Source organism: Lissotriton helveticus, chromosome 3_1 (assembly GCF_964261635.1).
Source record: "Lissotriton helveticus chromosome 3_1, aLisHel1.1, whole genome shotgun sequence".
NCBI lineage: Eukaryota > Metazoa > Chordata > Amphibia > Caudata > Salamandridae > Lissotriton > Lissotriton helveticus.
Window position 1 is genome coordinate 453,205,381 of NC_136061.1, and position 22,246 is coordinate 453,227,626.

Genomic DNA, 22,246 nt, shown 5'->3' on the forward strand with positions numbered 1-22,246 from the left:
CCCTCAACTGTGTTTGTGGCCTAATTGTCAGCGGATGAGGCATATTTACCACTACTAATAACCCACTTTCCAACACTTACTTACTTTCTTTCTTTCTTTGTTTCTTTCCTTTTTCCTCTTTTCTTTACTTTTTTTTTCACTCATTCCTTTTTTCCTTCTTGCATGCTTTATATCCTCCTTTCCTTCCTTCCTTCCAAAATACTGACTGACAGTGGAAGACCTATTGGTTTTGCCAATTCCTGTAGATTTTGGTGGTAAGATACACTGTGGGAATGTTTACAGTAGGGTAAACAAGAAATTCTGCAAACCTCTTCCACTTGTTTAGGGAAGAGTAAAGAGTCATCTCCACCCACTAGCTGGCACCAACCATAAATGTATTACCCCATGGCATCCCCCTTAGAACACTCTCTGGACCTGTAGAAGAAGAGTAGAAGAGCTACACCTGCTGTTTAAGAACATTGAGGAGACTTGAAGGGCTGTACCTAGGACAAAGAAGTGGAGGCCAAGAGTCAGTTGCCTGATCTCTTGTGTGGCTACAGGGACACAAGATGAAAGAGGGCTTTTACCTGAAGTGCCCAGCTGACCAGTAGCAAGTGACCTCGACTCGACCCTGCTAGTGGCCTCTATTGAAGTGAATCATGCCCCCCAATTGCTATTCATGATGTCCTGGACCATTCCAACGTATAATTGTTTTTTACCCATTGAGCAAATTGACCAAACAAACATGGAACTGCTCTGGCTGAAACTCAAGCCAACAAGGATGGGAGAGTAACAACACAGGCATATGTGGACACTCCTTTGCCTCTGGCATCCCCTGTATGGTTATAGATAATATAAAAGAGAAGGTCACACAGGCTATATCCAATTGTATGAAGAGTGCAGTGGCCAGAAAGTGTGTTCTCACCATGCAAGAGGGCAACAAGTTCACTTGCCTGTTTTGGAATGTAGCTGGTCTTGCATTCAAGGTGAAAAAGGATGACTGGTTAGACTTTTTAAAAGGCTACAACATTATCTGTCTTCAATCAATACAGCAGCTATCCGCTCGCGTGGAGGAGGCTTGTTCACTTTATTAACTACAACTCTGGGCAACAACATCCGCACTTCTAACGTGGACACTCCGTACTTTAAAAATAAATAATGTTGCATATGAATTAAATGTCACACTCATAATCGTAAAAGTTTATCATAACAATTTTATACCTTTTAATACAGAAATAGCTGCTAGCCTTGAAACATTACTAAGTAAACACATCATGGATCTGAAAACAGATTATATAATACTATGGGGTGGGAATTTAAACAGCAGACTTTGCATATTATCATAGGTTTCCGTTTGTACCTACATGGAAGACCTCTCTGAGGGCCAAGGCCACTTTGAACACACTCCCTGTGGCAATTTTTTCAACTCTATTTTATCTAAACTTTCTCTTTTTTTAACTATAGATCTGATTTCGGGGGCTCTGCAGGAATGAGATTACCTATACTAGTTGTGGCCAGGGCACCCTTATTGATTTTATTGCCCTTTCTGACTATTACAAGCACAAGTCGGTAAATGTTTCCATTTTAAAAGTACCTTTTAGTGACAGCTTTCCACTAGTAATTCACTTTGAAACACAATTCCAGAATCTGCCCCTACTATTAGCACCTCTAGTAATCCAACATAAAAATAAGGGTCTCATGTGTAAATAGGCACCTATGAACCCTGAGGTAGTTTTGGGAAAACTTTTAGAAAAAAATTTGTTGCAATTCCTGACCTGCCTTGAAGATTAACCAAATCCAAAGACCATGCTAGCAGCATTCACAGACATTTTTATCATTTTAAATAAAACTCTAGATTGTAACAGAAGGCCCATGGCCCGCAAACAGTTGAGGTGGTTCAAGAACAATTGCACAAGGAGCCACCACAAGCTCGTTGAAAGGTTTAAAACACAAGCCCAGAGAGAGCTTGTAGATTCCAGTATAAAAAGACACTAGCAAATCGCATGGAGCCTGTGAGGAAGGAGGCATGGGCGAGGCTATACCAAGCAAAAATTGTAGTCTTTTCTGGTAGACCATCAATGCCTCCTTCTTTCTAGATAATCTTAATTACACCACTGATGTCACACTTCCCCCAAACAAGTGGGTTGATCATTTTCAGGCAATTTTTAATATCGGGCGGGGGGCGACTGGCACTATAGAATGTGGCAATTCCACAAAAGGGGCTGCGTGAAAATTAGACCCACTGACAATTGAGAAAGTCACAAAGGCTTTAGACTTTACAAAGAAAAATAAGGCTGTCGGTCCCCATGGCATACCGGCCAATCTCTTCCTGGCAAAGCCTGCTCTTTGGCTTCCAACTTTAACTAACATTTTATGCTGTGTTACAGTAACATCTTCCAGATTCTTGGTCAGCATAAATAATTGTCCTTATTCTTAAAAAGGGAGATAGGTCATACCCTGAATGTTACCACCCAATATCACTAATAATACCACATGAAATCTGATAGACAGGGTTCTACTAGACCACCTGGAAAGGTGGATAGCAGAAAAGGGCACATTTTTGGACATCCAATATGGTTTTAGAAGAGGCCTGGGCATAGTGGAACAATGCCTTAACCTTCATTTGGTAATTGGCAAGTACAACAGGGCAAAAACACCATTCTTTAATTGGGCTACATGGACGTGACAGCAGCTTCCGATTGTGTGATGAGAGGGAAATTATGGCAAAAGATGTTAGGTATCGGTATAGATGCTCCCCTGGTCCATTTTTTAGCACAACTACATCAGGATGTCACAGGCAGAGTAAGATATGGGACGGATGGAGAACCATCAGCCCCGATTAAAAAGAATAGCGGTGTCCGACAGGGGTGCGTGTTAGCCCCCTTCCTGTTTTGCTTATACATAAATGATTTGGAGAGTTTCCTGAATGAAGGGGTGTTTGATGTGCCCCAGGTGTGGTGGAGAAATCTCCCCACAGTATTGTATGCAGATGACTGTGTATTGATCTCAAGAACAGGCCTGGGCCTGCAGACCCTGCTTAACCGATTTAATGAATTTTTGAGTGAGTTGGGCATTGAGACCAATACCGCTGTCACAGGTCATGGTGGTGGGAAAAGTCAATCGTAAAATGAGATCCTGTTTTTTTTAAATTAAAAACTAGCTCATTTGTCAACTTTCTGCTACCTAGGCATTCAAATTGACCATAAAGGTTTATGTGCCCATCTCTTAGAGGTCAAGAAGAGGAGTTTTGATAGAACACTCAAGGCCCTATTCAGGTTTTCTAGGAAACTCGACGGTAGACCGACCGAGTCCCTTATTAATATCTAAACCACCTAATACTCTTCTGTGATTTTGTTCGGAGCTGGGGTGTGGGGTTTCTGCAATTCCGCCACCCTATTTAGAATGGAAAATGTATTTCTCAGAAGATCATTGTCGGCACCCCGAGCTTGCCTTCTATTAATTGCCACTGGGACCTGGGGCTAACCCCCGTGGCGGACCGCATACAAAGTGCCCCTATTATGTTATGGCGCACAATCTGGTTAAATGAAGAACCGTCCCTCAATCGGGAAATAATCCAAGATTGTTTAAACTGTGACCATGCCTATAAAATACCATGCCTCAGCTATGTGAAAACTCCGCTGACTTGTATGAGTAGGCAGGATTTCTTCGCAAACTCTCAGCTTATTAACTCTGTTACAAAATTCCAACTAAAAAGGGAGTTTAAAAATATTTTAAGAGATCATAGAGAAAGTAAGTTGTGCAACAAAAAGCAGGTAGCTGATTATATACCCTTGATTATCACTGCAGGAACTGAGCTATATCTTTTGTGCCCTTTTAGTCATTTTAAATTTCTTTATCTTACTAGATTCAGATTCGGCTCGGCTAACCTATTGGTCTTGTATCCAAGTCAAACATCTTCTAAGGCCCTTTTGGATCCATGTCCTAATGATTGTATTTCAAAGAAAGAACATGCTGCATTTCTTTTGTTCGGAGATCTATACAATAATACAAGGCAAGCTCCTTAGTGGTGAGCTCGGCCAACTTCACCATATTAGGAGACCTTAATCTCCATTTCGATCTAACTCAAGATCCCACAATTAAAAACCTCTTAGCAGCCCTACAACTCTACCCTTTGATCCAGGCCGCCACCCACTCAGCCGGGCATACACTAGACCCCATCTTCACTAACATCTTGGAGACTACGACAGAAGCTCCCAAACCTATGGGATGGACAGACCACTACCTTATCAAACTCACCATACTGATCACAGAAACATTCAAGAAAGCCGAAACCACTCGACACCTTAAAAGATCATGGCACAAACTCTCTACCAGTGACCTATAATCCGTTCTTGTAGAATTCTGGCATAAGGCACACATGGATATCAACACTACATATGCTACCTTCCATGACTGGATCACGAAGGGTCTAGATGCCCTTATCCCTCTCAAATGGTCTAAGGGACGTAGTTCCCCTTCCAACCCATGGTATAACGACTCCTTAAAATCCATGCGGAAGGAATGCAAGAAAGCCGAAAGAGTCTGGAGAAGAGAATACAATGATAGGGATAAAACTATTTACCTGTCTAAACAAAAAATCTACCACAAAGCTATCCGCTCCGCACGTGCCACCTTCTACGCAGACGAAATTAACTCTAGCCCTAACCCCGCAAAAGTTATTTTTAAACTGTTAGAAGAACTGCAGAGCAGTAGACCTTCCTCTTCCAGCATCACCTCCGCTCAACAATGTGAAGACCTTGCTACTTTTTTTGTTGAGAAGGTACAAAAAATCTACAAATCATTTCTACAGATCGCCTCTGTTCCACTCAACCCCCCTAACTCCATCACTAACGGCACCATTTTGATGTCCATACCCAAAATCTCACAGGAAGATCTTGCGAAACTTTGTAAAAAAGTCAAATCCGGCTCTCCTGCAGACCCGATGAGACCGGCCCAATTTGTCGAATCCCTAGAATTTTTCCTGCCTTCCTTGGCTTCCATACTAAATCTCTCCTTCTCCTCGGCCAATGTCCCGACTGCGTGGAAACAGGCTTGGGTCTCTCCCATCATCAAAATGGACCCCTCCAAGTTAGAGAATTTTAGACCGATCTCATTGCTCCCATGGATATCTAAACTTGCAGAGGCCCACGTCAACATCATCTTATCCCAGCACATGGATCATAATAACATCCTAGACTCATCCCAAAACGGATACAGGCCAGGACATAGCACCGAGTCCGCCCTCTTGGCCACATCGGAACATCTACGGACGATACTGGACGCCGGTCAAAGTGCTGCGCTGATTCTGTTAGACCTTAGTGCAGCCTTTGACACGGTCTCCCATAACATTCTTCTAGATTGTCTGGCCAATGTAGGAATCTCAGGTCTTGCCCTGGAATGGTTCCGCTCCTTCTTGAAAGACAGATCATTTAGGGTGTCTGCTCCTCCTTTTCTTTCCCAGCCCCACCCCATCGGACAGGGTGTCCCTCAGGGCTCTGCTCTTAGCCCTTCTCTCTTTAACCTATATGTTCAACCATTCGCTGCAGTGGCTAAAGCATGGGACCTCTCGCTAGTGTCTTACGCAGACGACACGCAACTAGCCATCACTCTCACTGAAGGCCCCTCCACCACAGCCTCAAGATTTAGAGATGGTCTAGCTGCTGTAGCCCAGTGGATGACGGACAACTGCCTACAGCTTAACGCGGGAAAGACAGAGGTGCTGCTCCTCGGTAAGAACACCATTTACTGGAACGAGCACTGGTGGCCCGCGTCGCTAGGCACTATCCCATCTCCTAAATCCCTGGTCAAAAACCTTGGTGTCTGGATGGACTCCGCACTTAGCTTCCAGACCCACACAAAAAAAGTGGCAGCTACCTGTGTGGGCCTGCTAAGGAGCCTCAATCCTATACTTGGATTTTTCGACCCCAAGATTCGCCAGCTGATTGTCCAAGCCACAATCCTCTCCCGCTTGGACTACGCCAATGTACTGCTGCTGGGCGCAAACAAAGCGGAAATTGCACGACTGCTACGCGTGCAGAACACTGCGGCAAGAGCCTTAGTTGGTATCCCCCGCAGATGCTCAGCCAGAGCCACTATTCGAAAACTGCACTGGCTACCCATCGAATCACGCATCCAGTTCAAAACACTCATTATGATCTTTAAAATACTTAAAACTGGACGCCCAGAACTACTTCGCCCACTCCTAACACCTTATGTTCCACAACGCAACCTTCGCTCATTAGGTCAACACCTACTGACTGTCCCCCGGACGAAGCTTGCCCGCACTGGCGGACGCTCCTTTAAGGTGCTGGGAGCCAAACTATGGAACACCCTTCCTCTGCACATCCGCTCACTTGAGAACCTGACTGCCTTCAGTAAAGCTGTCAAAACCCATTTGTTCCCCTCTCCCTAGTCCCCCTGGCTCTCTCCCCCTTTTCCCTCAGGAGCTGACACGGTCTTCTTGGCGCCGGGACGCCTCTTTGCTGGGGCAGCTGTCGCGCTCTACCAAATGCTAACATAACATAACATAACATACACACAGGCAATACATTGTACCACTCTTGAGGATTCTGAATAATAAAAAATGGAGGCCAGCGATGTTTTATCTCCGACTGCTCCAATCAGAATACATTTGCAAAATGATATATAGATTTTTTTCTGCTGCAAGGTTAGTTGGAAAATAGTGGGTCTCTTTTATTTGAGATTTTGTTTTATTTGTTACCCTCTGAGATTGTTTTTAAAATCATCACCTGCAACCGATGGAGGATTTTATATTGTATATTTAAATTTTTCTGGCACTGTCCAAAAAGCATCATTGCACTTATTCATTTATTCATTGGCCGAACTTCAAATTTCATGTGAAAGTTAATTAGAACAAGAAAATTAAATATATTTGATTGAAACCTGTTTGTTTCAGTGAAAAGCTATTATGCACTTTATTTAATGTTTACATGCTCTGTTTACATACTGTTGTGTAGCCAAGAAAGTTTGCACTAACAAATGGCACTATGCACTTTGAAAAACGATAGTTTTATTGCTGGAGTCTGGTGTTGTACTTAAAAAAAAGAGGAATATTGTCCTGATGAGGCTGAACATTGATAATATTTTATTCATGAGTTGCACCTGGGTTAGCTGTTCATGGTTGGTTTTATGTCTCTCATGCATTCATGCATTTTAAATGTCTTGTATTTTTGTGTGTATGTGTGACTTTTATGGTTTACCAAAAAACCTGAGGTCACAGGCTGTGCCCACAGCATGAGTTGTCATTGCCCAGAAGAAGAACCTCACTTTTCCCGGTGTTAAGCTTTAGACAATTATCCCCCATTCAGCTGCTTATCTGAGCCATACAGGTCCTAAATTTTAGTGCTGTTTTTTCTAGGATGCTGGATACTGATACCACAATTTGGGAATCATTGGTGTATGATAAGACCGAGAAACAATGTAACTTGATCAGCCTTGCCAATGGGGTGGTATGGAGTTGAAAAAGGTAGGGCTCAACAAGGAGCTCTATGGCACCCTCCATGGCAGGCTAAACTGATCAGATGTGAATTCTCCCAAGGTAACTTGTTGCTCTCTTTCTGAAAGAAAGGATTTTAACAAACACAGAGACTGACCTCTGATGCCTAGGGCAGCGAGCCGGTCAACAATAATATCATGGTTGACTATATCGAAGGCCGCAGACAGATCCAATAGTATCTCTGCGGCTCTGCCTCCTCAATCCAGGATAGACCTTAACTCCTCTGAAGCAACTATCAAGTCGATCTCAGTGCTGCATGCACCTCTAATTCCATAGTGGGTAGAATCCAACAGATTGTGGGTATCCAAGAAAGACAGAAGTACTGCATTAAGAGCTTTTTTCAGATTCTTTTTATGGGAAAGGTAGTCTAGAAAATAGGCCTATAATTACTAGGCTCTTGAAAAATGGCCTGCAACTTGTAAGATCCAGGAAGAAGAAAAAAGTAAGTATGCACAAATCTGGGGGCGTGGCTGAGCCAAGTTGCAAAATGGCAGCCTGGTTAAGGGGCTCTGCCGGTGGAGCACAATATCCGACAATTATCCGGTGTTCTACCAATGATCCACAACGAGGGAGAAGGTGTGCGGCTACAGCAGGGGCACACACTGATGTAATTTGAAAAATGCAGGGCCCAAGATTGCCGCAGCCATCAACAGCATGGGCCTGCGGCCTACTCTCGGCCCAGGGACCACGCTACAGCGGTGTGCCAAAAGAGCGCCTGCGGTCGCGGCTCACCTGTGATCCCAGTCGGGCTCATCGGAGCCGGCACCGTAACTGCCACGAATCCATGCAGCCCTGCGGCAGGTGGCAGAAGCCTGCACGGACGTGATATCAAGAGGCCAGTGGGAATGCACTAAGAGCAGTGGCCGGCCGCTGGGGCCCGCTAATGAGCGGACTGGTGCATGGCATGCCTGCAGTAGAGTCAGCGATAACTCCTGGGAGGCAGGCGGTGGCTGCCGCGACCACCGTGGGAAGAGCTGATAACACAGCACGGGGTGTGGTTACACTGAGGACCTCAGCGCTGGGAGATAATTAATCATGAAGGCCACCTGCGAGCTCAGAGGGCCTGGCAGCATGGGCCGGGCAGAGTGCAGGTGTAAAGGCACAACTGCAGCAGCACCCAGGGCAAACATGGATCTCGTAACTGGGTCCTAGATCTAGGCAAGAGACATGAGAGACATCACATCGAGGCCCATATGCGCAAGTAAACGTGCTGTTGGCAACTCGAGATACAGGTTTCAAAGGCAGAAGCGGTAAAAAAAACGTGCTGAAGGATAGTGTGGGAGGGTGTGTGGGTGCAAAGTTGCCCCCCCCCCCCCCCAGTTAACTGTACAGACGCCGCCTGTAGATATATCCGAGGGGCAAAGGTCGCCACACCGGACCTGTGACATAGCAACGGCTACACAGCACACTGTGGGTACGTCCAGGGAGTGGTGGTTGCGCCAAAGCCTTGCAGTCACATATGCTAGAGTGGGGTAATAACACAAGGGGTCAACCATGGGAAAAACAGACAACAAGCAGGCCAAGCTGTGTTTTGATAAACGCTCCACAAGACAACAAGACATGGAATTAGCGCTGCCAACACTGGTGCCAGAAATGCAAATGCAAATGAACGGCGACCAGGATGGCAATATCAAGGTCATGCTGCGCAAGGTCAAATTCAGTCTGCATGCGATAGACTCAAAACTGGACTCCCATACGGCACAAATGGATTACGAATCACAAAAGGTGGAGAAGCACGAAAACAGGATAACCACACTGGAGAGCAGAGACTCTGCCGATCACCAGGCTAAGGCCCAACAACAACTTCTCTGCATGCACAAAGTACTTGACATAATAAGGGTGAAGAACGAGGACCTCAAAGCGAGATCACGGAGAAAAGAAATTCGCGTAATGGCAATTCCAGAGACCACAAACATAACGAACATGTAAAAATACATCAAAGGGCTCCTAAAAGACTTATTTGGCATGAATCTCTCCACGATGTTCCCGGGCCGCAAGCCTCCCTCTGGCGCTCAACCCCACCCGACACTGGCTCGCCTCTTAAATTACAGGGACAGATACATTGTTCTTAGGATGGCCTGCGAGCAAGGATCACTACAATACCAGGGAAATGCTATTGCTTTATTTTCTGTTTTCACTCAGGCGGTCCAAGAACCTGTTCCAAAAGGCAGGCACCAACTACGCAATGCTCTATCCAGCCAAGCTCCGGGTGCAGACTGGAAGCAAGCCCATGATATTTACAAACGCAGGTGCAGCAATGAAGTTCACCAAACAGAACACACGAAAGCAGCACAGTCAGGGGGATGAGCACGACACATCACCGCGAGGTCAGCTGAGTGACAATGACTGAACTTGTAGGACATAGCAAGTCCAGCCCAGGTGATCAATACCTACCCCAGAGGTAACAGAATCAGGGGAGGCCGGTGTAGGCTGCCGGCGTGCGTAGCAGTTGTTACACCCTAGCATGTTAGTATGTTGTGTCACCAGTTTGGAGCTGGGTTAGATCGTGCTTTTCTTTTCTTTCTTCTCTTTCTCTCTCACAACTGTTCTATGTTAAGTAAACTTGGTAGCAAAAGGAAAGTTTGGCCAGTCTGCTGCTTTGCGACAGGGCAGGCTTCCGGCAACCTAATTTTCCCTCTGGGATAAGTCACACTAGCCCTACATTTCCAGGGCGTATGATGTTGTTTGGGCTGTTAAATGGGGGAACACAACCTTTTTGGGGGGTTGGTGTGGGAGGGGGAGGGTAGGAAATGTAATTTTTTTTTGTTGTTCACTGCAGTATGCATTTAGGAAGAACACACCAGCCATAGCCCTAGGGAGATGGCTACACAATCCACACACACTCATCAAGAGCCACTTGGGTACTTCTGTAACTGGACACCCCCAATACAGTTTGCTGGGGTGCACCATCTCAGGATTGCTCACTTAGGTTCATAAGCCGGGGCCCAACGTGCACAGATGTCAACACTAAATTGCATTCCCTGGAATGTGCGCGGTCTGAATGACCATAGAAAAGCCAGACTGGCACGGTCATATCTCACCGGACATGAAGAAGATATAGGCCTCCTGCAGGAGACCCATCTGAAAGATGATGCTCGCTCTAGATTAACCTCCGATAGATGGAGTGAGATATATACTTTTAACTACTCAAGCTACTCAAAGGGGTTGGTGATCTTGATTAGACAGGGTATTCCCTGGCACATGCAGCAAGAGATTAAGGACCCAGAGGGCCGCTCCATATTAGTACAGGGCACACTCTTTGATCGGCAGGTCATCATCACCAACACATATGGCCCTAACACTGACCATCCTGAATTCTTCTACCACGTGTGGCATAAAATTCAGACTTTGGGGGACGCTGCGATTCTGTGGGGAGGTGACTTCAATGTAGTGCTGTCGCTTACGGTCGATAGGGCAGGATCCTAATGCACGCATCACCCTCAGGCAGCCACGGCCCTAAAAGTACAAATGTCTGATCACCATTTACTGGACTCATGGTGCATATTCCAACCTAGTGCCTGAGAAGGTACATGCATCACACAACACCACCACGCTTGCTCCAGACTCGACTTCTGCCACACTCCTGGCCCACTGGGGTCACACACCGCACCGCACGCTTTCGGACCATGCCAAAGCTCTTAGTGCCGAAGCCTTATATACAGTCGTTCATGCGGCGTCTTCCCCCTAATGCGCTACTAGATGCCGTATTCAGAGAGGAAATCAGGACATACATAACAGAATACTTCGACCATAATAGTGGGCTCCGTCAACTCTGTTGGGATTCTGTGGGAGGCATTTAAAGTGGTGATTCGGGGGGCTTGTATAGCTCTCCAATCGGGGGTGCTGAGCGACATCCAGGGTGGTCTAAGCCGGCTGGAAAAGGAGATACAAGCATTAGAACTACAACACTTTCACTCCTCATCGTTCGTATTATTAGCACGCATGATTAGCATAATCAACTGCTTTCCAGTAAGAGATAACAAGGGAAACAAACTTTTTACACAAACATGCAACTGTACTAAGATACGGTGAAGGGGACTCGCCCAGGAGGACAGTAGCAAACCTCCTGAGGCCACCCAGAGGCTCAAAAAACATCACAGCACTCGTCACATCTGATGGCAGTATGGCTCTTACGCCACCAGCAATTTTAGACACAATGAGAATCTTTTACACTCAATTATATACCTCCCAGTCTGACCCGCCTGACACTGTTCTACAAGAATATTTTGACTAATAGAACTCCTGTGGTTCAGCAGGGCACACTGAGAATACCTAGATGTCTCATTCACAGTTGAGGACGTGCGGAGGGTCATAAACAGCCTGCCGGCAGACAAAGCTTCAGGGGCAGACAAAGCTCCAGGGGCGGATGGTCTTACAGCTAAATGCTATAAGGAATACTCAGAGCTTCTCGCCCCCCACCTCCTGGCTGTCTGTCAAGAAGCCTTATTGAAGGGAGTCCTGCCCAGGTTAATGCATGAGGCCATCACCATAACCCTGTTAAAGCCAGACAAAGATCCCTCGAGGTGCGACTCGTAACGCTCGCTCCCATTGATCAACTTAGATGCCAAAATCTTCACTAAACTTTTCGATGCGTCGGACGGCCGGGGGCCATCCGAATAATGGTGGGCCTGTGTGTCGGATGGCCATAGGTCTTCTGACCTGCGCACACTTTGGCTTTGGCCACACCCTGGAGGAATGTCCACCGCAGTGAAGAGGCTAAACAACTGGCCAATAAAATTCTACCTCACATAACCTTTGGAGGATATTTGCGTTACTACACCAACTGGTCCCTCACGTCTCGGCGATAGCGGCACTACTATACGCCACAAAGGCCTTCGACTCCTTGGAGTGTGTTTTTTTTTTCCTCCTCTCGGCAGGTTGGGTTTGAGTCTGCTATTCATACAGTAGATCAGGCTTTTATACACATTGCCCACAGCGCAACTTAAGGTCAACGGCTTGATCTCTGAACCCATAACGATCACCAGAGGGACCAGGCAGGGCTGCTCTCTGTCACCTTTATTACTTGCAATAGAGAAAGAGCCATTGGCTGCCAGGATAAGGCAACACCATATAACTTGGGGGATTGTGTTTACCACAAGAGCGCTAATCGTGTCAATGTACGCGGATGATACGAGGAACCCCAGGGACAACTTTGCACCAATGACAAGAGAGCTGGTGCGTAATGGGGGCAAATACGGGGTGGTGGTCAATTGGCGTAAATCTGTTATCATCCCGCTGACAACAGGGACTCAGGCTTTTGACACGGAATACCCAATAGCATAGGCGGATGGCCCGATGTTGTACTTGGGGATCTGGATCAGTAGCAACCTACAGGAAATCTGGACGGCTAACTATGGCAGGGTGGTGGACTGGATAGAAGACTGGGTAAGGAGATGGAAAGCACTGCCCCTCTCTCTGGCTGGTCGCATTGCCGTAACAAAAATTATTATCCTGCCAAAACCTTTGTATTTGTTTGTAAATATTCCCATACCAATTATGATACAATTTTTCCAACGCATCAGGTAACTCATGATTGAGCTGATGTGGGCAGTGAGACAGCCTAGGGTATCATGGGAGCTATTAACTTTGCCGCTGGCGCAGAGGGGATTGGGAGCACCGGACTTCGCACTCTGTGCCTATAGCACCCAGGCTCAATTTCTACACTTCTGGGTACACCCACACCATTCCAGTCACATGCAGCAGTTGAGATAGACAGGGTAGCGCCATTTCCCTTATGTACTGCACTCTACCAAAAATACAAATGCCCGCGACATGAAGTCAACACCACAGAAACCTTGAGTTGGGCCTGGGACGGACTCTGCAAATGGGCAAACACAGACACATTATAAGCTCCCTCAATGTCATTGGAAAATAATCCACTGTTCCCCACTCATGGATGTTAAGGCGCAGGCATGCACGCATTCACACAATATTCATACACAGGACCTATACTCAGGGGAGAATTTTTTAACACTACAATAAATGCGCGGCTCTGGCCCTCAATCAGCATCAGACATGTTATTATATTATTAACAACGCGCCTCGTGCCGGGGCAGGTTCTGCACATTTCCAAGCCCACCTCCGGTGCTGCCAGCAATAGAAAACATAATTATTGAGGAATCGGGTCGAAAATTAGTGTCTCACATTTACACTATCACACAGAGATATTTTCCCATAGTCGTCCCATCATCACGCAGAGTATGGGAGAGGGACATAGGGTTGGACATAACAGACGAGCAATGGGATTTCTGTTGTGGATAGTTCGAACAATTGTCTCCTAACTACTGCTCAAGACTTATTCACTTCAAATATATACACCACCTTTACCGCACTCCAACACAGTTACATTGCATGGGGCTTCGGACAGATAATAACTGTTGGTGATGCGGGGTCCGCTAAACAATCTTCATCCATCTGGCCTGGCAGTGTAGGCCCATAGCCAACTCTTGGCTGCATCAAATATTTCACCACATCAAGAATATAAAGTGGCAGGCGCTGCCTAGTACAGCACTGGTGGCGCTACTGGGGGTAGTTCAAGACATTCCACTACTGTTGAAGCGGCTAATAGCAATGTTACTGCTGCTGGCGAAGAGACAAGTGGCCCTGCACTGGTGTTCTATGGCCCGCCTGCCCGACCACGAGAGAGTGGGTAAAAGACATCACATACTGTAGGGACCAACTGTATTGCTACTGGGAATTAATACCAACACAATCCCGTTCCAAGGACATCTGGGGCCCATTCACAAGTTGACTTGGCTCAGCTGCTGCGGATGACCCCTGACACGATATGCACTGGTGATTGATCCTTGGCTCGCATAGGGTAAATGGCATGTTGTTCAGGGTGACGGGGCTGAAATGTGACAATGTTATGACCTGTGAGTCTAGGTAGAGGAGAGCACACCACGAGGCTGTAGCCTATCTCTTGAAATGTGGATGTACTCCAAAGTGACACTTTGTATGTTCTGTCTCCTCAGGTGTCTGGATATTATAACAGCCAAGTAATGTAACTGCAATGTTATGTTTTTCTTTAATGTCTTTATACGAAATGCCAATAAAAACAATTAAAAAAAAGTATGCACAAATCTGTGTGTCTTGGGTAAGTTGAGCAAGAGCCAGGAAGATTCAAGAAGAGTACCGTTGCCCTAACTGAGGCTAGACAAGTTGTGTTATCATCTGTCAGAGTTTTCGACACTGAGTAACTGGCCACAGAATGGTTACAGGTTTGAAACAAGAAATGTGGGCTAAAACCAACTTGGACTGTGGTTGCTACTGGCAGAGATGACTGGTGTTATTTCAATCTCAAGTTGTTCTTCTTTTGGCAGCCTTTCTATTCAGAGTTATGAGGGTTTTTCTGGGTCCTCTTGCATTCTGAAATCTGTGTGTCACTATGAGCAACTGATCTCAGTTTCAGAGGATATCATATCTCTGATGCAGTGCTAGCTGCTGACTTGGAACAAAGATAATCTTCGCTGTCCAGTGCCCCAGTGATTCGCACAACAGGCAAATCAACTATCAGCCCAAGAGTAGGCACAGAGGAGGCCACCATCTCTGTGATTTTAGAGATTGCCAATGAGTCGCAACCCGAGATCTACCTCATTAAGATTCGTGAGAAAGGTCTATTTGAGACCCACTGGGAATCACAAATGGTACTCAAAACAGTTTCATACATTTGAAATAGTGATTACCTAATTGCGATTCAAAGGAAATCGCAATTAGAAACTCACTATTTTAAACGTTCGTACATGTGGCCCTTTAAAACCAAGGTCTTAGCGAATCTGTCTAACAGAGTTTAAATGTTTACAGCAAGCGAGACGTTTGTGGCACATAAGCTATCTCAATTATAAATCAGATTACTCTACATGTTAATCTTACCTTTACCATGTTGGCTGATGTCAGTCAAATATATCAGTGCCCTAGTATTCACAGACAACGTCCCTTTTATACAACCTCTGCTCCAGCGCTGCAATTCAACAAAAAAGGGATATGCTGCTTTACAAGAAGAACACTGTATAGCTGTCTTTGCTTTATTGTTTGGTGACGTGGAGAACATTCCTCCTGTTGTTAATTGCTCTTTTTGTTTTTGTTTAGTACATGGTGAGCTTTGCTCCTGTTCAGTCCAGGTGGACAATGCAAGTTTCTGGAAGCATTTTAACGATTACACAAGGGTACAATTTTTACTTGTTGTTACTATCTGGAACTGCTTTTAAAACATAACTGGTTAATCAATATTTGATATTTCTGACATTAGTATTGTAAGCATCCTCACTAAAAATAAATTGAATTGAGTTTATGAGGGGATATTTCACAATGTAATCTACAAACAAAACCTTCACAGATAGCGGTTTCAGAATATCAAGGTATATATACGTTCAAGGGAAGTGTATATACAGAGAAATAGTTATTTTACAATAGGTATTATCGATGGTTAAAAATGTAAAGAGGTTGCAAACCATGCCGCTTGAGTGTCTGTACATCTGAATTAATGTCAATCAGAATTATTATTTGACAGGTGCCTTATGGTTACAATTTGAGAAACACTGGCAGGATGCTCAGTACATGAAGCGAACATGCAGCCTAACTGCGCATGTTTTATTGCTCACTATCAGTATTGTTCAAATGACTGAAGCTGAATGATAAAAAGAGATTGCAAGCAGGACATATATATAGTATTTGTAGAATAGTTTCATTTTTGTATCACCAAAGGTTGCAATTTTGCTACCCCAAACCTTTTCCCCTTTAAGTGTAAATTCCTCTCTTTGAAATGTTCCCAGGCAGCAACTCATCAACCTTGCTTTTTAAGTGGATAAAAAAACGTAGACCTTAGGTATGCGGGGGTGCACGTTCTGTTCCTATGAAATAATTACCATCCAAGCACGTGATATGTTTGAAAGTTCGTCTATGTCCTGCATTTTGAAGAGAAGCTTTGCCGATTTTATGATTTTTTGGGAAAGACATTAGGTAGATCGGTGTTTCCCATAAATTAGTCAACATAAGAGTGTCCAGTGTATTATTTAAGAAACGTTGCCATTAATTGTTGTAGTCTGTTCTAGAAATGGCAGCTCAAATGAGATCGCTTAAAGTATCTTTTTTTTGGCATCCTGCCGTTTCTTGCAGACTTTGATGAAGGTGCCGTGCCGAGTATTTTGAGTTAGGCCGAATTCTAAACAAATTAAGAGGTATTTTTTCAGAGAGAAATAGATGGCTATGTGGGAGCCGAACCCCAATAATCTCCTGTACCCTAATTTTAGTGAAGCCCAATTATACCATAGACATTTCAACTCATCGACTCTTCTGGTTGATCTAGCGGTAAGAGACTACCCTACCCCATCAATAACACGACTTGGCAGAGTAAAATCATAATTAGAAACTGACCACTCAAGAACTGAGTTCTAGCTGGAAATTAAGGCCATTATTACGATGATGTATTGCAATCGTATCGGGCAGGTCACCATCTCAAAATGAGTCCCACCTCCCCAATTAGGATAGGACCACCCTGCAGACCGTAGTAAAATACTTTTTTTCTACTGTGGCTTGTGCTGTTGCCCAGGAAAAGTGCAGCAGCACAAGCCGCAGTAGAAAAAGGCACTTTATGCACATCTATGCACCGTGTGCCAGGCATCACACTGGCACACTGTGCATGGATGTGTAGGGGTGCGCTACATGTGCCCCGCGGGCCACTTATCAGAGGCCCATGTGGATGGGGGCACTGCTTGGGGCCCCCAAAGTCGAATTCCATCTGATTTTTACATGGCAGTGGTACCGCCATTAAAAAGCATTTGGAAAGGTAAATCTTAATCCCTATGGCAGTGCCTGGCAGGCACTACCTCCATTGTAAGGATAGGAGTCCGACTTTCACCCTGACAGGATCTTGGATCCTGTAGGAGGTGGAGGTCTTTCCCCCAGTCTCTCTGCTCCAAATGACAGTACTATAATCCGGTGGTCGGAACGATGGCCTGGATGTCGGGTGGACGACCACCAATGGCTTTCCAGTGGCGGTCCACCTGCCATCATACAAAATACAGAATAACAAATCATAGCAAACACCCTAGTTAGACGATCGAAGTTTCCCTAAATTCTAAGTACAGTTTAGTGACAGCATTCTAGGTGAGGAAAAGTGTCAAAATGATTTGTAATGAAAATGGAAGTCACCCCGACCTTTCTTTCAAGACCAAGGGTTTTTGTACACAAAGTATGCATATAAATTAGTAAAACTGCCAATTTAACATGGCACATTCCTGTTAGCAATGGCAAATCATATACATTTTTGTAAATCTAGAAGGTTCTTAGCGGTAACAGGCTTCAGTTAAGAGAAATCTTCCACTTACTTCCTCATCAACGACACTCCTGAGATGTACAACGAAATATGAAACATTTTCTTAACAGGAGCTCATAGAATTATGTTCTTCCGAATGCCTGCAACAAAACTAGGAGCGGAATACTTCAAAATGATACATCAGGTATACGATGGAATGTTTTATTCACAAATATTTGCTTTTTAACACTACAATCTATTTGTGTCGTAGCACTCAGTGTTCTGTGGAACTGAGGGGAGAGAAGGCTCGCAGCAAATGGACGATTGGGAGGAGGGATGGGGAGGAGCAAGATGAATAGCAGATCAGAAACTGCATCCATTTTAAAATAATGGTGTCTCACAAAAATGTGGCATATATACACTTCAATTGAGATAATAATATCATTTTAGGTGCAAAATCATTAGTTCATTGGTTACGATCATATGCATCACGAAAATGACCACTTCAAACCTCAGAAGAAGCTTCCACAAACTCTGGCCTCTGCCTATTAATAATCACTTAAACTTCATTAAAAAACTTTATTATTCAGCCATTAGTTCGTTGAAACCTTAATGTTCTGAGATAATTTTGCATTCTCCTCCAATTAAAAAAAACTGTAACCAGAACCCAGCAAGCTAAAGTATCTTGCATGTCCTGTAGCTAACGTATAGCTAACGTATTTGCGCAGCCAGAGTTCAGTGCATCGGGTGCAACCAGGGTCCATGACATTTGGCGTGGTCCAGGCACAGATGGACGCAGATGGGCTTGCCTTTGGTGCACTTTTGGCACGCAAGCGGTGTGGCCGATGGGAGGTGGGAAATGCGGGGAGTGTGAAACTCTCACTGGAGGGGTGTGGGCCATGAGGGATTGCAGGGGCAAGAGCAGCTAAGACAAAAAGAGACAGAAAAAGAATCAAAAAGGAAAAAAAAGGCAGAATCAAAGCAGAAAAAGAGAGACAGAGGGCAGCCCAGCAGCAGAGCAGTGACGCTCTACCACTACACCACCAGGGATGAGGGATGTATGACGTTACAACGCATACTTTTACCACGCATACCTTTACAATGCGGTTTTTACATCGCATACCATTACAACGCATAGCGCTTTTGGGTGTTGGATAGTGAATAGTTTAATTTACTATTCCAACTCCAGTCCCCGTGGACACTAGGGAAGGGTATTGGATAGTAAATCAACCTATTCCCTATCCTAGAGCGCCCCCCAGAGCAATGCGTTGTAATAGTTTGCGTTGCAAAAGTTGCGTTGTAATGGTAGTTCGTTGTAAAAGTTTCGTTGTAAAGGTTGTATACCGGGATGAGGCGCAGGCAGTTCCTGCAGGTGGAGGAGGGCCTCAAATCACTGACCGGAGGATCAGATGGTCCGCAACAGGGAGCTCAGGGGCAGCAGCTATTAGGCAGAGCTGGGCAAGGCAGAATGTAGTCCACTGTTAGGTCAGTGGATTACACCTTCATTGTGCAGCCTCCGCCATTAAGTAGTGTGTGGTGGGACTGGACAGCTGGGAGGTGAGAAACAAGGGGAGCGGGAAAGTGTAACTGAAGGCATAGACGGGGCAGCTGGGGAACGCAGTGGCAGGGGCAAGAGTGGCAACAAGGAGAAAAGAAAAGTGTAAAAGGGACAATATTACTATACGATTCTTAAATCACAAGTAAACAACAATTCCAATTATCGGGTGTTTTTTATCAGGCAAACAAACAATTAGTACATTCACAAAGCACAACAATACACGCTATTACAAATACATATAAAAACATATCAATGTACTTAATTTGTCTTCCATGAAGATATTTTTATACATGGCTGTAATACTAAATAGTCTCTAGCAGTCCATAAAGGGGTTAATCCAATAAAGATACACACAGGAGGGAACAAAAGAACCTTCAAACATCAGTATTGTGTGTCCCAATTATATGCATGCTATTATGATTATTCAGACTCCTCTGATCCATAAAGTCGACGCATTTGAGTTTATCCATTCAGGTCTCTTCACCATGGAAAAGCTTTTCCTCCAGGCTCACAGATACCCGATCAGATGGGCAGGTAGGATTGCGACAATATTTGTTTTATTCATACTCCCTTTCAAGTTTGAGGGCCGGCTGATTAATTCCAGAGGCAGACCATTTGGCACTTCTCAGCTTAAGAGAACTATCTTGCACTGACAGACACTGGTGCTCTTCATGTTATGGTGACTTAGTAACCGGCATCAGCCCAACGAACAGCGGGGCTCAGTCGTGTGGTGGTACATGTTCTTTTTCTTCTTCCCCTGTCCTGAAGAGGGTCGAATGGATGGGCTGAAATGTGTCAACTCTTTGGATCAGAGGAGTCTGAATAATCATAACGGCATGCATATAATTGATGCTTGAGGGTTCTGTTGTTCCCTCCTGTATGTATCTGTATTGAACTACCCCCTTTATGGACTGCTAGGGACTATTTAGTATTGCAAGAGAAGTTAAGAACATTGATATGTTTTTTATAAGTATTTGTAATATCATGTGTTGTTGTGTTTTGTGAATGTACTAATTGTTTGTTTGCCTTATAAAAAACACCTGATACTTGGAATTGGTGTTTCCTTGTGAATCAAGAATCGAATAGTAATATTGGGTTGGATAGTGACATCCAGTGATAGAGATGAATTTGTGTGTTTTTTTTAGCGTCATCTCTATATTCGTTCTCATAAATTGCTGTGTTTATATATACTATACCTCATTGCCAGGCTGTGGTGGGAGTATTAGGGCAAACCCCTTGATTCGGGAGCCCCGTGTTTTGGTGAGCATCCCCCCAAACTAGAAGTGAAAAGCTTCGGGGTCACATTGGACAAAGATCTTACCATGACCATCCAGGCAAATAAATTTGCAGCTACTTGCTTTGGCTTCCTTAGAGCACTGACACAGACGCTCAAGTGGCTCCCCATTTAAACACATTGAATAGTGGTCCAGAGTCTCATACAATTTCGTTTAGAGAATGCAAGTCTTTCTATTTAGGCAGCCCTCTATCACCAAGAATCTGCAAGCTACCCAAAATGGTGCAGCTTGAGTACTGCTGGGTATACCCAAAACGTAGTTAGCACGCCCGGCTCTTTCCAAATTTCATTGACTGCCAATAAAGAAAATAATTCAATTTAAAGCATTATGTATTGCTCACACGGTAAAACACATGTCTAGTCCTAATATTCTTCTGCATCTCATTACCCCTTTCAGTGCTACTACAGAATTGAGATCAAACAACCTATCTCTCCTTGCTGTCCCCAGAATCAAGAGAGTGGAGTAAGTTCATTGCATTCCAAAACTGTGGAACTCTCTGTTGATTCCCCTCAGTACAAATGAAAGCTAGTTAAGTTTCAGAAAGCAATTCAAAACTCATATTTTACTTGAACAGTCCAGAAAGCGCTAAGAAGCCCATTTTTGGATAGCTGTGCACTGTACAAAACCTCATTAATAAATAATAATAATATGCTAAATCCAAATGTCCTTCTATGATTACATATTCTAAAGATATAGGAATATTTAAAGTAGAGCAGACATTTACCAAGAATTCTGTTTGTTGCATATTAAATGTTAATACGCCTTTTTTTCACTATTTTTATGTAAATTAAACATTTTGCTTACATCAGGGGATTATGAAACAATTCGAAAGTTTCATATGTGAGGCTCACCTGGTGATATATATCTTCAAAACAGAATTATATTCATGCTATTCATGCTATTACAGTATTGCTTGACCAATATGGCCTTCAAAAGACTTGGTAAGAGGCTTCATCATCCAGATCAGTTGTAAGAGAAGAAAATTCAGGCCATTTAAAAATGTGACATGACTTACCTCCATGGCGAGGAGAGGGAAAATTAAAATATGTTAAGGTTAATATTTTGATATCCTGGTGCTGAAAGGATTACAAATGTAGACAACATCAGTTAGCAAAATAAGAAAATAGAACATTTATAAGAAGAGTATCATCTTCAAGGATTTGCTAAAGTTGAAATGGTTGAAATCAAATGTAAGGTGAATGAGCAGAGGATTCCATATCTTTTGTAGAGTGGGTTCATCAAAGTAGTGTTCAAAACAGATTTATGAAGCTTAATAGGAATACATTGTGATTGACAAATCTAGATTGAATGTAACCGAGTCAAACTTGGTATAAGGCGCAATGGTTAAGAAATGGAGTTGTACTACATAGAGTGAGTATTGGAAGTACTAATTTACAGCGTTGGGTTTATTAGTTTTCAAATTGCTGAACATCAGGAGCAAAGCTAATTTACCACCTTAGACAGTAGTAAACAGTAACAGGAACATTATTTATTTATGTAAAATGATTCTTTCATTAAGATAATCACATTTCCTCTGAAAGGGTTTGTAGTGATTAACTCCAGGTAGACGTGATGAGTTTCAAGAGGATTTATTCAGGAAAGTTAAAGGATAGAGTAGTACAAACCCCACCAGCAGCAGCCAGCAT

At 44.2% G+C, this 22,246-nt stretch overlaps 1 protein-coding gene across 2 annotated transcripts in view; it reads right to left on the bottom strand.

Moving 5' to 3' along the window:
• Positions 1–15,391, bottom strand: part of LOC144824604 (gamma-crystallin-1-like) — a 28,549-nt gene extending 13,158 nt beyond the window's left edge. Inside the window, exon 1 of one of the 2 annotated variants that reach the window (XM_078683659.1) lies at positions 15,368–15,391. In XM_078683659.1, the coding sequence (XP_078539785.1) occupies positions 15,368–15,376 (9 nt within the window). In that variant the 5' untranslated portion in view covers positions 15,377–15,391. Of the gene's footprint in view, positions 1–11,226; positions 11,306–15,367 lie in introns of those variants that run through there. The other variant, XM_078683657.1, reaches the window with a different exon arrangement.
• Between the last annotated feature and the right edge of the window lie 6,855 nt (positions 15,392–22,246).